Source organism: Sinohyriopsis cumingii, chromosome 1 (genome assembly GCF_028554795.1).
Source record: "Sinohyriopsis cumingii isolate HCF-2022 chromosome 1, ASM2855479v2, whole genome shotgun sequence".
Taxonomy (NCBI): Eukaryota; Metazoa; Mollusca; class Bivalvia; order Unionida; family Unionidae; genus Sinohyriopsis; species Sinohyriopsis cumingii.
Window position 1 is genome coordinate 47204225 of NC_142961.1, and position 17636 is coordinate 47221860.

General features: G+C 33.2%; 1 protein-coding gene across 1 annotated transcript in view; it reads left to right on the forward strand.

The window, feature by feature from the left end:
* Window positions 1-17636, forward strand: part of LOC149806806 (stimulated by retinoic acid gene 6 protein-like) — a 44028-nt gene that overhangs the window by 8622 nt on the left and 17770 nt on the right. Inside the window, exons 4-11 of the mRNA XM_089957929.1 lie at window positions 3254-3374; window positions 3689-3803; window positions 4697-4825; window positions 5263-5339; window positions 6006-6117; window positions 7223-7340; window positions 7836-7911; window positions 12441-12522. Of these exons, the coding sequence (XP_089814055.1) occupies window positions 3254-3374; window positions 3689-3803; window positions 4697-4825; window positions 5263-5339; window positions 6006-6117; window positions 7223-7340; window positions 7836-7911; window positions 12441-12522 (830 nt within the window). The remainder of the gene's footprint in view (window positions 1-3253; window positions 3375-3688; window positions 3804-4696; window positions 4826-5262; window positions 5340-6005; window positions 6118-7222; window positions 7341-7835; window positions 7912-12440; window positions 12523-17636) is intronic.

A 17636-nucleotide genomic window follows, 5' to 3' on the forward strand; every position in this document is an offset into this window, starting at 1 on the left:
CTAGAATATGTGTCACACCATTTTGAGGGTACAATCAACTATGTCAAGATGACATATATTTTATGTTTGCGCACGGGGGTCTTCTAGTAGTAAGTCACAATGAATGTTTATGCTGTAATGTTACTCGTTCCCTCCCTCTTTACAGGAATTGAAAAATCTATTAAGTGACCGAATCTTTTCATTCCTTCAAAACAATAAAACATGCTAGGATTCCTCAGACCGGGTGGAGCCTGTTATTGGACGACGCACATAAAACTCAGCCATGGACTCCATCATTTAGATTGATATGGATTATCTCTACATTGGGTGCATCTCTAAAATGTACATAAAATATGCACTTAAACCGGAAGTGAATTGTGTCAGCAAAGAACCCTCAGCCGTGTAGACTCATTAGCCGTGAAAATTAGTAATGTTGATTCGAAAGGTTTCTGGTTTTAAAAAAATTATCAAATATGATGGAATTGCTTGGGAGTGATGCCATATGCTACGTCTGGTTTGGTGACCTGTAGCTCGCAAGATGCAGACATGTCTGTGACATGGGGTAGTATCTTTCAGAGTGGGGAATTAGCTATAAAATGTAGGTTACGACGATACATATGCATTAAATATATACATTTAGTTTCAATAGGATAAAATGCATGATAATTGAGCATATCATATATAATTAGTGATCACAGTTTGGTAAAATGAACCAAAGTGACACATTATTAATTTGTAAAATAGTTTTGCTTCTAATCTAAATTATGTATGTTGTTTGTATAGCATAGATGAAGAGCTAATGAACTGAAGCCAAGAAATAATTCAGATCACTATTTTTCATTACCGAAAAGTACGTCACAGTGACTTAATTTTGGTGTGTGACACGGTCAAAGATACACAGAAAAAGTAATTATAATGTCAGTACATGTTTTTCTAAAACACGTTCAGCACTAGCAAGGAGACTAGACATAGTGTATACAGCAATTTTGAAAAGGCCTGAAACGTAGGGTACGTGTCGCATTCATGGTTGAAACATGCCCATTTTCAGTTGTGTTCTCTTTAGAAGTCTGGTTAAAATAGGTTAGGCTTTATAATTATAGCACGTGTATGACTCCAAGTAAGTGTTAATACATTTTGGAAAGTAGTCTGCAGTGATCTAGTTTTCGTGCAAATCATATCTTGATCCCAATAAAATATTGGAGTTTGGCCCAGACAGAAAATGCAACACACTGACAAATCGTGATGCATTGTTAGGAAACGTTTCGTTAAAGTATCGTCGGTGCTTCGAAATGTATAATCCATTAATTTACAAGTCACGTATAAAGTTGAAATATAGCTATGGTAAGTAACACGCTGTTTGATCATGTTGTAGTCTTGAGCGAAATTTCAGGGGATTCTCTCCAACCGTTCCAAGGTTATGAAAGTAAGGCAATGGTCGCAGACAGACAGATAGATAGATGGATAAATAATTCCAGAACATAATATGGCCGACTTAGGGCAGATGTATAAAATGTATCAATAATCATAGCATATTAAACATGACGCCAGCTTTACACTTACTCTTTAGTCACCAGACGTGTTATCACAGTGACCCTGACGTTTGATAAATGACATAGAACATGATATGCAACACACTGTATAATTATGATTTGTCATACTTTTCTGAGAATATCGTAAGGAGCTTCAGATATATAAAAATCAGTGCCTTCAATTGGTTCGATTGTGTTTGCAAGGGCTTTAGAAGCAATTTGATGGTCTACATTTTACAAAGATCATAGCTTCGAATCTGACAAAAAATGTAAAGTCTGTATTCTTTGAATTTCTTTACTTCATCTGTATATAATACCCCCATGAGTTTGATATCTTTGAAATTTTACAGACTGCTGTGAGTAATTTATAAAGTGTAAAACACATGGATGCATATCCTTCCAAAACCATTTGTACAAATATGTAGTAACACCAACCAGCAAGACCCCGGGATTTTTTAAAACACAGGCACATATCTGATTCACAGGCATTTAACTGTTCTTGTGATAGTCCCTGAATTGGCCGCTTGGGATAACGACAATATGGCGTCCTTCATGAAAGTGTGTTTTTGTTTGTTCTTCCTTCCAATATATATTCAGTCTCATTGCCATTTCCTCTACTTTAACTCGGTGTTCTTTATTTCTGTTTCATGAACTATTTTGTGTTTGTTTTATGACATGTCATGAATGTAATGTTTTGGGGTTTTTTTGCGGGGGGGGACTTTCTAAATGATTTAAAGTTCAATGTTTCATTTGTCATGATTTCACGCTTCTTGTCATCAACAGTTGTTTGATTTCTTCTTTTACTTGTTCTATACCACACATTACGTCTTTGTCACCCTTTTGATATATGTTGTTTTACGCGAACTATATTATAGCTACTCTCCTCTACGCATATTTAAATATCTGCCGGAGTTAATCATTTAAATACGTAGGTAACGCTGCTGGGATGCATAGGTTTAATTATTGGGTTTGTATTATATCGCTTCTTATATTATATTGCTTTTTCATTTCATTTGTACAAGTCTTTATATTTATAATAAAAGTCTTTATCTCTTAACTAAGATTTATTAAATTTAAAAATATCTTTATCGTCCTGGAACGTTTGTATGCATGGTAATTATGAATTGTTCCGATTTGTATCGTAATCGAATATCAATAAAAGAGCGATACAAAATATCAATGTATGATGAAAATAAAAATAACTGTGCTTAATTACCTTAGCAATCCTATCAAAATGTATCTCCTTGTATTCGGATGTTGTCTACCCCAGATGAAGACAAGATGAAAACTTTCCATCAATTTTGTAGTATTCTTTTTTAGTTGAGATAAAAAATTTCAGGTAATTATTCATGCACGGGGCCATTCTAATTTTGAAAAACCGATGCATTTATGTTCTCTATTATAACCTTTCTTCCAAATTGCTAAACATAACTGTATCCATCTGCCCACCCAAGCAATCTCACCTTTCAGATTCCGGATATAGAACTGCAAACCCAGATTTGCCAAAGTGAAATAAAAAGTGTTATAACTTCAATGTGAATGACACTTATAATAATAATAATAATAATAATAATAATAATAATGCTTTACTATGAACAGTGGTATCTTATTTGATGAGGAGTACCTTTCAAGCGACAACTTAACTGCACTGTTTTGCGGATTTCATGTAGGTCAGCGATGACAGGCCATTTGGATCGTATTTATTATTATTAATATTATTTTTATTATTATTATTATTATTGCAGTCATATTGATCTATGCGCAAGCTCTTGAGGCTACAGTCTTGACACTCCCTTTCTTGGTGTGCCTATCTACGCGCTTTAGACTACTTGGCGGAGTTATAGGACTTTTCTATGCCCTAGGATGGTAAGTAATATTTTGTAATTCCACATACTACGTTATCTGATGATATTACCTTTCGAATAGCATAAAGTGATATTTTATTGATATTTTATATCCATTTATATAATTTGATATGATACAATAGTATTTAAGACACTTTGCTCAATGACAAACATTTTATTTTATTAGTTTCAAAACTTCAGAACCAAACTCAAATATTCTTCTGTACTTAATGCCTTATATATTACACTGAGAAATTTATCACCATTGTAAATGACAATTTGGATACATATTTTTCATAGAAGAGTTTTATTCGCAAGGTAGTTTATTTTTTTCAGGTCTGTCCTCTCGCTGTATGATTTGGTGGTACCAATCATGTGTCTGGTGGAAGCTAAGAATACTAATTCAAGTGCGACTCAGAATGACCAGAGTGTCAAAAGTATTCGTAATGAGGCATGTGGGAAATGTTTTAATTGATCATTGTTTCTAAATTAACTGAACCTAACATAAAATAAGTTGTTGAATAATTGGGAAGCACAACATTTGCGGTATGGTAAACGTCTTGCTGGCGGGTAAGAGAACAAATATCTAACTAATTCAACATCTATCAGAGGCATGATTTATCTTCTGACTTGACATATCGTTATTTAAAAACACTTTGTATATGTATATATAATTTGTATGTATGTATGTATGTATGTATGTATGTGTGTGTGTGTGTGTGTGTGTGTGTGTGTGTGTGGTCACCGTCTGAAACAAAAAGACAACTGCAATTATATCTTTTATATTTTATGAAGAGTTATTCCCCGTCGGTAATGTTTGTAAATCAGTCGGCATATGTTTGATATATAGGCCATACACTAAGTATCATATTACTTAGGTTAATCATTCAGTTATGATCAATTTTCTGTCCTTAAGATTTCGGATTCCTTGGTAAGGTGTTTGCTTATAATAAATGAAGATGCGCTCAAACATTATTGTGAGAAAATGAATTAAGTCTTATGTTAACCTCGCCGTAGACCAGACACAAAACATTAAATAAAATTGATGACATAAGACGTTAAATATAGTGAATGAAATGATAGCTCTGACAATCAGTACGCGCAGCCTACTGTGATTAAATGTTCAGAGCATATTGGCAAATTGGAGTCTTTAATTATTTTCATTTCTCAATACAGCGCTATAAAGAATGATAAAAAAGCCATGTTACCTTTCCAGCATTCTAATATAAATGTCACTAAATGAAACAGTTCCATGTAAAGTGCACTGTGTACACCTTTAACAATGTTCATCTTGTCTATTAAAGTACCAAATGTTTAACAGATTTTTCTGATCACGTTTTCAAGCTGGTGGATGGTACGATATTATTAGAAGTGATGATAGAGCTTCCGGTGTATATCTGTTTTATATGCATCGTCGGGAAATTCATCACCAGAATTTACGATTGCATTAAAAGAGGAGAATATACACGTCAGGTAGAGTACTGAATATCTCAAGAGTATTAGATTTTTATAATGGGGCAATTGATGTAATCGATTAATTAAAAACACGTAAGAAATTTTCAAATCGGTTCCAGCACATATATTTAAAAACTTGTTATAAAGCGTAAAAGTTAACAAGAATATTGACTAAAATGAGAAATTATTATATTTCACAAGGTGAATATTAGGGAACCAAAATACTGCTTTATTCTCAATATAAAATACTATACTATATTATATATTTTATTTTTAAAACTTCGTTTAAAATTTAGTATTTCTTAGATTATTTTTGTTTGACATCTGTTCTATTCATTATGCAACCATAAGTTCTAATATATTGACTAGTATTTCAGGGAGATACAAATGTTACTTTTTTAGTTTTCTTTGCTATTTATCCAATATAATCTAAATGTCGTATTTTGGCCAACCAGGACAAGGATGAATTATCAGTGAAAAATTCTGAAATATATATCAAGCACTTAATGGATCCAGTTGGCACGAAAGCCACGTAAGTCTCTCTCTCTCTCTCTTTCTCTCTCTCTCTCTCTCTCTCTCTCTCTCTCTCTCTCTCTCTCTCTGTAACAGTACATGTCAATTGCGCCGATTTTCTGATCCTCAAGTAATAATGACGAAACACACATATGCAAAAACTGACAAATTAACCACAGCAAATAAGTTTAAATAGACATTTCAAAACTGAAGCATTGTGAGTAAAGATTTTATATTATATTATATATAGTATTATTATATTATATTATTTGCCGTCTAACTAATCTCCCTCCCTCCCTCCATCTCTCTCTCTCTCATTGCACTTGGCTTCTATACCATTTTCACCATCCTCCTCCTTCTCTGTTTATTGTTCTTCTTCCTATTCATCATCGTCATCATCATCATCATCTTCCTCTTCTTCTTCTTCTTATTACTAGTAGTAGTAGTAGTAGTAGTAAGTGTTGTACCTAACATAAAGTTGCTATTTGTTTACTCCAATGTAACAAAAGCGACAAAATTATAACTATTATACGTTAAGCAGAGAGGAGAAATTGTATCGATAAATAAGCGCAAATTACTTGTGATACAAAACTCAGAATTATTTTGCATTCAGCGATGTGATAATTAAGAAATTAATCTGTTTTTAGCTTTGAGTCATCCGTGAAGATTTTTATTTGCATTTTAGACAAAGCATTCGAACGAAATACCTGCAACGTATTACTCACAGCATACCCGGATTTACCTACTCCAACCCTATCTTTTCCACGGCATTTATGATGGCAATAGTTCTGTACCAGGTAATGCTGGAAATGTAGAACAATACAGGGAAATTTTACCACAGTTGTCAAGAGAACAATGCAGTTATTTGTATCGAACTCGGGTCAGTTCATGAACTCTGGCATAAGTGTGAGGTTTCAGGAAATAAGCTGGTGGTTACTTTTCCAAGTATGAATTGTTTAGTGCAGTTAAAACACGAGGTTTTAATTCATCCATCGGTGCAAGATATACCTACCTTTATTTTTATTTATATGTGTAATCTCCATTTTGGGGTGTCAATGGCGCTCTATTTCAAAATGTATTGATCCGTTTCATTCTCAGCAATGTTCTTTTTTTAGCATAATGTTCTTGCACAATAATGTTAAGATTAAACTTATTTTAATGACTGCAAACTGTATTGAAACTTTACTCTTAAAGGCTGCTGAACTTCACATTTAGTACGAATGGAATGTTATTGACTACTTCAAGCGCGTAAGCGTAGATGCCCCAATCGGAATACCTCGTGGCTTTTCTACAAAGTTCCATCTCAAAATGATTGGATGAGTGGATACAGTGTACAAAGAGGACAATTGCAGGACAATAGCGGAAAACTCAATATCATGGCAAAACGTCAGGCAAAACAGAAGCACGTCAAGGACATTGTAATATCGTTATGAAATTATTTGCAAAAGTTTGGAAAAGAACTTTATCAGGTTAGTTCATGATTGAGGAAAGAAGCTTGTATATATTGCGACCCAGAATAATTCATCGCAGTCGCGTCGTCCGTAATGAGTTCAATTATGCTGAGTAATCTGCAGATAACGTCATTTAGTAAATGAGACACACGAATATGCTACGGTGGCTACTTTAAAGTTTCTGTTGTATTTTCCGATTATTGACGGAAAGGCCATAGTGTTCTGATTGATTCAAATACGCAGCTACAAACTTACATATTGTGTTCATCTTCCAAATCAAATCAGTTCCTGAATGATTAAATGTATTTATGATTCTAATCATACACTTGACATTAAGTGTGGTAAAGCTTCGACGAATTGTATGAGTTCATTAAAGACTGAAGAAATACAGTCTTTGAAGTGTTTAATATTACAAACTAAATTAGATGGAAACGGTTTATATTTCTTTCAGATAATTCTTACCGAACAGTTGTTGCTGGATCTTTTGCAGAAATTGTTGCGCATACGCAGCCAACAGTTTTCATTCGAGAAATTCTTGGAAACTTTTAAAATAGCGTATATTCTTCAAGGTTTGTATTGTAGTTGACAACTATTTACATTAAAGCATCGCCAAAGATATAAACGCTATGAACAGAACATAAATTTCAGATCTTACATTTGCACATACTTAGGTAACTTGTTTTTATTTAGCTCCAGCTACAAGAGACCACTAACAAAAAGTAAGAAACGTTTTTGATATTATGTTTCCGCGTTTGGCATGCAGCATGCATCTATATATGTATCTATATTTGTCTTTGGATATATGGATGGATGGCTGATGGTAGTATGCCATGATATCTGGGGACATTGCATTAGTAGATTTAAGCATGTGGAATATTCAATGACACAAATAACCATAATTTGTAGTTCCTGACTGAGTAAAATATTATTTAAACATTATGCTTACTCCCTGAGTCCCATTTTAATAAATATTTGACTTACCCATGAGGGTAGCAAATTTAACACTGTCGTTAGTTCACTGTTTTGATCAATAATAAATGGTATTCTTTTCAATAAAATTTTAGGATGTAGTATTGCTTCCGGCATAGCTACAGGAATATATGGCTGTAGTGTGATCTACTCTCTACTCATGACGTATAAGTATGTAAACTTCAATTAATTCTTCTTATATTATAATTGTATTATGTAGACCTACATGAATGGCATGTAGGTAATTTTCAATTAATTCATTACATATTGTTATTGTGTTATTTAGACGTACTTGACATATAAGTCTTATGTTACATGTTTAGCTCGAATAAACTGTAACACAAGAAAGAGTGAAAACAACAAGCTTTGTAAAACTATGACAAAACGCTGTATAAAGGAAAACAAATATGAACATATGCTTTTAAGAAACAAATCCAAAAACATTCCAAGAATAATCCACGAATAAAATTTTACAAGTGGCAATAATGAAATGTTCTAATGATTCAATGTTTGAGTCCCAACGAAGAATCCAAGATGAAAGGCGATGACGTATGCTGTAACTTGTAAGGTGTTGAAGTCGACACAATACTTTGTAGAAATACAAAAATTTAATCCTCCGATCTTGGAAATCCAAATAGAATTTTCAAGAATTTTCCTTATTCAAGAATTCTGTATGAATACAATGATATTTCAAGAGAAACGAATTAATCATTTAGAGTCCAAATAATCTGAAGAAAAGTTAACAAATAACTAAAAACCTCAAACATTCAATGCTTATCACAACAGAAGCAAAGAACTTAACATCAAGCATTTAAAAGCCTGGACTCTGAGATTTCTCTCTAAACATCACTATTAATACTATGTATTTCGCAATTTTTGAAACACCTAATTGTGAAATAGAGGATCATGTGATCATGTTTACATGTAAAAATCGCCTAGCTCCTGTATGTCTTTGATAAGAACCAATCATTTTACTCCGAGAAAATGTTGTTTACCTGACCCTCAATCAAGGCCAGGAACTAAGTCAAAAATAGAAACAAATGTTTCTATTCTTAGGTATTTATGGAAAGATTCAGGTAAAACTGAAATTTCTGGAAAATATCAAATTCATTGTTAACACAATTACATTACATTGGCACGTAAAGAAAATATAAAGATTCCAAATACTAAAAACAATCAAATCAAATCAAACACAAATTTAATCAAATATAAATTAAATCAAATATTCGTAACAAAAGTAGGTACATTCCAATTAGTTATTCTTACATTGTAGTTGCGCTTTCAATTGACTCTGGACAAAAAAGCCATAATCGAAGAGATTGAAAGACAACAAGAATTAAGGGCAGGCGAACTTCTAAATTGAGTGTATGCTGCACTAATTAATACCTTCTTTAAATTCTAAGAAGTATGATATAGGAGAAGTGTGATTCACTATTGTTACACTCATTTTTTATATATACAAAATGGCCAGAAACTGGTCTCCATAACTTATGCGTGTTCAGTCAAATTACTTTTATATCACACGAGGTGACTCATTGGCGGTAAAGTTTTAAAACTCTGAATCTGTCCACGTAATACCATATCCAACCAATTAATTTCTCAACGAGGACCGCAAAGTAGATAAAAATCAAGGCATTGTCAGTTATTTGTCCCTATGGTTAGATCTTTATTTTCGTTTCTGTTCGTTAATACAATGCAAGTGTTACATCAATGTTACAATGTTCTATTTTAACAGTAAAATTTATTGAATCCATTTGCTTGGTTATGGGCTAATGGGTATCTGCTGTTATGTTTAGCCACCACATCGATGTCTACCTATCGAGTGGAATGCAGCTATTATGTGCAGCAATACACGGCCAAGCCATCAAGGAATCCCTCTTATGTGCTATGTTGTGTGCTAGGAGGCGTGATTTGATTGGATGTACATTGTAGTTATGACTGGTGATCTCTATGACGTATGCTCACAAGACATCATATATACTATGACTAATACTTTTCCACACTCAAAGCTTGGCGGCTCATGTGCGAGTTGCCTGCCGCGATGTGAAAGCTGAACTCTATAGTTCTGCTCGCCTTCACACTTGTACTGTCATGGCTGCACAGTTTCGAGACTAATATTTGTTTTCACTACTAACCTAACAACAAAGGAAACTGATCAGGTTTCTATTATGATTCTTAAAATATCTCAAGCGTATTCTTGATGAAAATTCGATGCAAATTAGATCGTAGCGCCGGCAAACAAACGTTAACCTGGAAGCAAATGTTTTCCTAAACTCGTTATCTTTACAGTTTTTGCTATGTGTTCATTTCATACGATATTAAGAGTCGAGAATGTTGTCTTATTTCATGTGTGTATGTATCCATGGGAAGAAACAGTTTTATTATTCAACATCTTTTCGAAGGTTTCTCTACAGTGAACACAGTTGGCACCTATCAGCGATTCTTTTACTTATATGAATATCACTAAAATAGTCCTGTCATAGTGGTGTGACGTCATATTCGGATGATTCAGATAAAAGACTTATCTTTTATATTGTTAACTGAGCTGGAGAGGCACTCTATCCATTTCAACACTTTTTTCTGACCTTGTTTTTGTCGGATCGAGTGCAAAATGTGCAAAACATCAAGTCTTTTAAACAACAGGGAAATTTTCCTTTCTGTTTTGACATTATAATTTGTATTTATCCCTCATGCTGGGCCAAATGGGGGTGGGGGGAGAAATACATTCTGCCACCCACCCCCGCCAAAAAAACCTAAGAATCCCATGCACACATCAACATACAATAATTTGTCACTTGAGATCTGACCATCGTTTTTTTATTATTTTATTGCACGTTTAATTTATTGGGTATTATGCAAACTTTGAATAAATAGACGCGTAAATGTTTGCTTTGGATGCTCTTTCGAGGAAAGTCCGGGACATTTTGAAATTTTAGAAACCATCCTCCCAACACTTGACATGATTCGGCCATCTCGTTTTTAACTATCCAGCGGAAACAATTATACCAAGTATAGGCAAATTATCTTACGAAAGTAAACACATTACATGCCGGGCTATATACATATTTATCGATCAGACCGAGCCCTAATAACTATTCAAATCTAATTTAAAAACGTACAGATCGTGCACGTTGATTTTTCAAACCAACTTAGTAAAACATAATTTTTTGCTTCATATAACACTCGTGGAGCAAGTCAATTCAATCGTCAATAAAAAAATCTAATCAAGTAAATGTGTATTTCGACCAAGTTCATAATAGACTTGTAATGCTTTTATAATGTTTAATGCAAAACAAAACCACAACGCAAGTATGTCGCTACTGTAATGTTCCATCTTTACTGAAGCTTTAATTTTAGAGCATTCCATGTAGCCAACAAATCTTAAAATCTTTGGCTTGTTCCTATTTTACTCCTTTTTCTCATCAAGCGTGTATATTATCATGTCTATCCATTACTCTCGATCCGTTTTGGACGAATGGAGAAAGTACCTACTAAATGGATGTAAAATGTCTTCAAAAAACGAGTGGATAATTCTGAACGAAATGTAATTTTATGACTCACAGAGAGTATGCTAAGTGTCATCTGTTTCTTGTTTTATATATATATATATATATATATATATATATATATATATATATATATATATATATATATATATATATATGTATGTTAGCCGTTAGGGTATTGTAAGTCAGATTAATTAACAAACAGGTACATGTACATATGTAGATATTATAACTTTTAAGGACCCGGCCTATTGTATAATACTGTAATGTACATATTCTATTATCCGTCTATTCTCATATCAGTCATGGTCTTGGTCCCGCGTCCCGACGGATAATCGAAGTTCTACTATATATATGTGTGTGTTTGTGTATTTTTTCATCAAACATTATGTCTTTATACAAGATTTTATCAGAAAATTCAATGTCACAGTTGAAATGTTCTTCAATTATGGTACTACATCTGTAGGTATTAAATCTTGACGAGTTTTCTTGTATATTCTCACTTTTCTAAGGCGGGATATGGAAAGAGTTCACTAGAAACTTTGTATAAGGCAATGCCATGGAAATGCAAATCTGTTTCGTCTGTTATAATTTTAATTTAAAATTAAATTCGAATGTTTTAACTTGAGCATTTGAGCTTCTAAGGCAGATAAAAGTTCAAAAGCATCCTTGTAGCCATGTGCAAAGGAATTTACTAATGTGAATCTCTTTCAATGCCATATATCGAATAAAGCAAATTTTGAACAATATATAAGGTAATATTTGCAACAAGGTCTAATGACATTCAGCAGAAACAGAAATTCAAACTAAATATCAAACCTGATAGTTATTAATTGCAATAGTTTGAAACGTATTGTCCAAAAACAAAATGAAAATTCAAAATTACAGAAGTACACGACACGAACGCATCACTTTATTAAAACGATTCAAAGCAGAAATGGATATATCTCACCTCATTTCAAGTATGAGCACGAACTTAAAAAATTTTTCACATTCGTTGTAAAATAAACGTCAAGCCTTTGTTTTGCCCCATGTTGAATTAATTAAAAGTTTAAAATATTCTCTAAGACAGAAATTTGCGGTTAAGAAGATGAAAAATTAAATCCAAAACAGGTCCTGTCAAACCTTTTTATATGTAACTATGCCTTGCCATTTGTTTTTCACATTCGCTATCAAAGTTTTTTTCTATTGCAGACGGCATATGCTAAAGTTATACAAAGGAGAAAGAGAATTTCTTCCTGAAAGAACAGAACAAATAAAGGCAGAAACACATCTAGTAAGTATCTTCCTCGTCAATTTTCTTTTTCACGAATGATACTGGAACTTACTTTATCTTTACAAAATTTAATGAACAATTTCGTAGAACTCTGCTGCTTTGTCAGTTAATCTCCCTGCCCAATTTGTGATCAATGCCATTATTTAGCACTTTATGAACCGAATAAAGACACACAAATCCAATAGTACTGTCCCCTGGTGACATAACGTGAAGACGTTTCATGCTCAGTTTTGCTTGCAGAATTGGTGCGGTTCATTTACTGACATCTAGGCCGACTACTGATGTAAATCCGTCCGTTACAATTCTTCCTACATATTTCAAATGCAATACAACAAAAGCAAACCAATAAAGACAAACGAGAGGCATATCTATCTATATATCTATTTGAATAAAGTCAACTCTTCTGAATAATAATTTTGTTTAAGCGTTCTTGTTTTCCAAACACTCATTTTAGTGGCACACACTAGTGTTGTTATTAAACCTTGTTTGACCTTGCAAGGAAACTACAATTGTTGACCTAATTCACCATACAAGTCATTCAAATGAAGCACCAATAGAATTTCCGATACAGATATTCGAATTTTAGTAAATGAGTTTGGTGTCAGAACACTTCGTCTAGGAATATTATTAAATACTGACAACAAGTGAAAAAAGAGGACACTGTCTACATCAGGCAATATTTATTTTATGACATCTACACGTTATCCATTTTCGATAGCCTGACGTCAGACATAGCGCATGTTTCCATTGATTTGCATAGGAAAGTTATATATGTTCACTCTCTCTCTCTCTCTCTCCACTTTTTCTACGTAGGTGTATCTCTTTTAAAGACAAATAGTTTAAAATCTGAGAACGATTTCGATTTACATGGTATTTTGACTGCAATTTATGCAAACAAAGTTTAAGTGCCCTAACTGACTTTAATGAATTTAGGATTTTATAGTCTCTGTTCATGCAAGATAACCAGTTTCCGTTCATGTCCAGTGTTACGTGCTCGTTAGATGTAGCGTTTATATAACACTGTTTGATCATGGATTGACAATTCTTTCAAGCTAGCAATATTTTTGGAACAAAGGACAGTTGTCACGTGCAATCAATACAAGAAGAAACATCCCGTTCATGGCATATTACAGAGTCAAGGTCTAACTTGTACCCCACTGTCCTCGTTTCACGGAGTTATAACTTTTAAGTGGATGCGACATCAATTTCCTTCTCAAAAGTATTTGAATGGTAATAACTTATTTCCAAGAGTTTCAGAAGATGTGTTACAAATGGATCAACTTGCAGTAATTGAATTAGAGAAAGAATGCAGTTAGATTCTGGGTGAAGAAATTCCTTGCCATGGATGTTCGAGAGGACACGAAAATTTAAATTACCTAAATTTAAAACATTAACCCAAAGGAAGGATGTAAAGTATTATGTCACCTAAAATCTTTGATGCTGATGGGTATTCATTTGGTCATTTCCTAGCGTGTTTTGTAATTTTCAATATAAAAAAAACAAGCTAGCAATATGTTATATCTCCAACCAATCAATTTCCAGAGTTTTGAAATGTTACGGGCTTGTGGTCTTTAACTAAATAACAGAAAGGAGCGAAGGCCAAACATTTTTGTAAAATGCAACGAATAATGCATTTCCCCAAAGCGTAAATTTTAAAATATTTGAAAGGTACTTGCAGTGTTTTGAATAATATCCCAAATAGTCCTAAAAGTTATGTTACAAGTAAAATATTATAGGGTATTCCGAATGAATTCCAGTGGTTTTCCGAATGAATTCCAAGCTTAACTTTTGCTGATATACCCATACAGCGGAATAGTGTTAATGTGCTAACAGTCTTGATATATCACTATGATATAATCCAAAATGTCCTTCAATGACTTCACAATAATCCCAAAATAGTAATTTAATCCGAAAAGTGTTAATGAGAATTTGTAATTCCAGCGAATAGTGTACATAAATAGATCCATTCAAATATTAAGTGAACACAACTTAAATTGATTCCACTAATACTGTTAAGATGTTGAATGAGTACCTATGAATTAAACAACATTTATATCAAAAGCAAAGAAACAATAAAAGAACCAGGACGAGGGTCATTTTTGCAGCATGTTCATAAAGAACTTATTCCTAGGATTTTCTTAATTTCTAAAAAAAAACCCCTAGACCTTGAACTCAACATTTGTACATATGTTTATAACCAATTAATAATGATTATAAACTATAATAAAAAATAATAGATTGAATTTAGCTATGTAATATGTCGTTTATAAAAAATAACATTGATCAGGAAGGCCTAAATTCTACTTTCATTTATTATGGATAAATGTCAGTCTGACAATAAAATTAAATAACAAATATACTGATCTTGATATTGTAAGTACGATTAGTTCTTAGATGTCTCTGTTAATACATATACATCAGTTGGAGATTGCAGCATACATACATACATACATACACATCGGAACCAGGATATTTAGTCCACCCCTCTCGTGCGATCACTTTGTTTTAGTCCTGCTTATGGTCGTACTATAGAACCAGAGTTGTATATGGTTCATTTAGACAATACAAATGATCTTCACTTTCAGCTAGATGACAAACCATAGTTTCGTTCATGATTTTGGTTTACATTGAAAACTATTCGATCCAGACGACCAGTTAATTCTGTGTAATGACCTAAAATCCCTGACAAATTGGTCAAAATCTAGAAAATGCGGTTCTATGCATAAAACAATGCAAGTCTTTGGTTGCACTAAGCAAGTGATACCACTCTTACGATGAATGTGACATGTTAATGCCAATATATCCTTACTTTCTTGAAATCTGGATTATTGTCATTAACACTTCGATATATATAGCATTTATGCAGCCAGGAATAGAATATTTGGCCACTGTTTGGAATCTGTAATATTCGTTGCTTGCATACATTTTCGAAACAGTGATGCTTCCAGCAAAGATCACACAAATGTGGGCTATCCCACTTTGATGCAATACAAACTAACACTACCCTAAACAGACTTGTAACATTTTGTAAAGTGGTTGAAAGAATGGCACCCGACTATACAATACCTTCGTCTCTAAACTTTTAAAACGAAAAATGTATTATTAGTTCAAAATAGTTTCGAGATTTTTAGGTATAAATAATGTAGAAAAGCCAATTGACAGAATAAATGTTCTGGTCACAGCGCCGAACACAAACCGGGCTATTTGGATCTCGATTTCAACTTCGTTTAGAATTGTCACAAAAATCTTTTGTTGCTTGAGCTGATGTTTAAAATTTCTGTTTCACTGTTACCTCGGAAATTTAGGAAAAAGTACGGTTAGGCGTTTTCGAGGATTCTTGCAATCATCCTTCGATTGAAGTTGTGTTTATAGAGAAAAAACAACACTATAGGAGATGAGACCTCAACTATAAGGCACGAGGACCACATCCTACTTTCGAGTCTATTGGTTATTAAATGTCTTCTAAGCAGTCTAGATGTATATACAATAGGAACTGTAATGAGTCACGAACTAAATACAAGTATTTAACCTATTTTAGTAAAGCATACATGTAAGTTACAGTGTCCTTCTTTTGTTGCAAGTGTTGCAAGTGAATTGCTAAATAATTTGCATATCATTATCATGTTACGTGCTATTAATATAAACAACACTCTGTACATTAGGTTTTGAACAGTTTCACCAAGTTGCTGGAGCATAACATAAAATAGAGACTATATCTACAGTAAGAGTGTTGAACATAACTATATATCGACATCCAACCTCCCACCTGTTTTAATGATGCAACGTAGTGAAGCAACATATAACGCATTTTTATTGAGACGTTAATTTTCCTATTATCGAGAAATAAAATTATCTAGATTCTCAGTTGAGGTGAAATGAAAAGGGGGAGATCCTCTCAAATTACGTTCACATATTCATATTCATTCAAGATAGCACAATTGATATTAATTACTGTTTACGATGACAATGCGTCAAACTTCTGTACAGCAATGTGACCAATTATATAATTTGTATTTGGATGGGTTGAGATTATAACTTTGCATAAGGTGGGTAGAGTCAGCCCAAATAAGAGAAATTATTGATGTTTATTTTTTCGACCTCGTCTTGTTTATGGGCCTAATAATAGGCCCATTATTTGAATACGCTTTGAACTGGAAGGGTTCAAATAATTTGCGCCGTAGATGGTATCAGTTGAAATATTTTGATTGCAAAAACTTATCGAGTAAGTTTGCTAACATGTGAACATAAATACGTATATGTTTTAAATTTTCACATGGAATACGTTTGAACAGAATCGATTATGGTTACATATACTGAGAAATGATATTTCTATAGCAACGTGTATATTGACATATTCTTATATGGTAAGTATAGATTTTACATGCGATCTGCAAGCACCTGATAATTGAAACAAACTGAACATGAATTGCCCAGAGTCAGAGTTATTCATACTTCTTAAAGATACAAAATCTGCCACAAATTCAGCAGAAACTAACTGGGAACATGTTAATATTGTCATGTATCTCATTATTTTACCGCATCAAAAGCTGTCAGTTGCTATCCAGTGCGGTACTCTGTGATTAGAGATACATTTTATATCTGAAATCTCTATACTATTTGAATCACTTCTATATTGCATGTTAACAAAGTACTCAGAAAATTATGCAAACGTTTCTAAATGACCTGATACATGTTGAGAAGGATAGCATTTATGTAGAGAAATTAGCTACAATGAAGCTAAATTAGACAATTAAATGTTCATTGCCTATTTAACCTCATTGCTTTTTCAAAGGATGACAAAGCTGGTGTGTGTGATTTTGACCTCTTCGGAAAGGTCATTCTTACGAACAAATCCAATCATTTCATTCAGATGCAACTATTTCCAGAAAATGTTACTAGCGCATTGTTACCTTGGAATTTATCCTACTCATGCACAGGAAACTTAGGATAACGATTGCTAGGGTCAGCTTATTAACTAATTAACTGGATCTTTTTCGGACACCGTTTTAATCTGACCAAGTTGTAGCTGTGATTTTTTCTCGGTCAACCGGATGCAATATTATTAAAAAATAAGGCCGACAATTTTATCAGCTCTTTAAATGTTCTGAAGGATA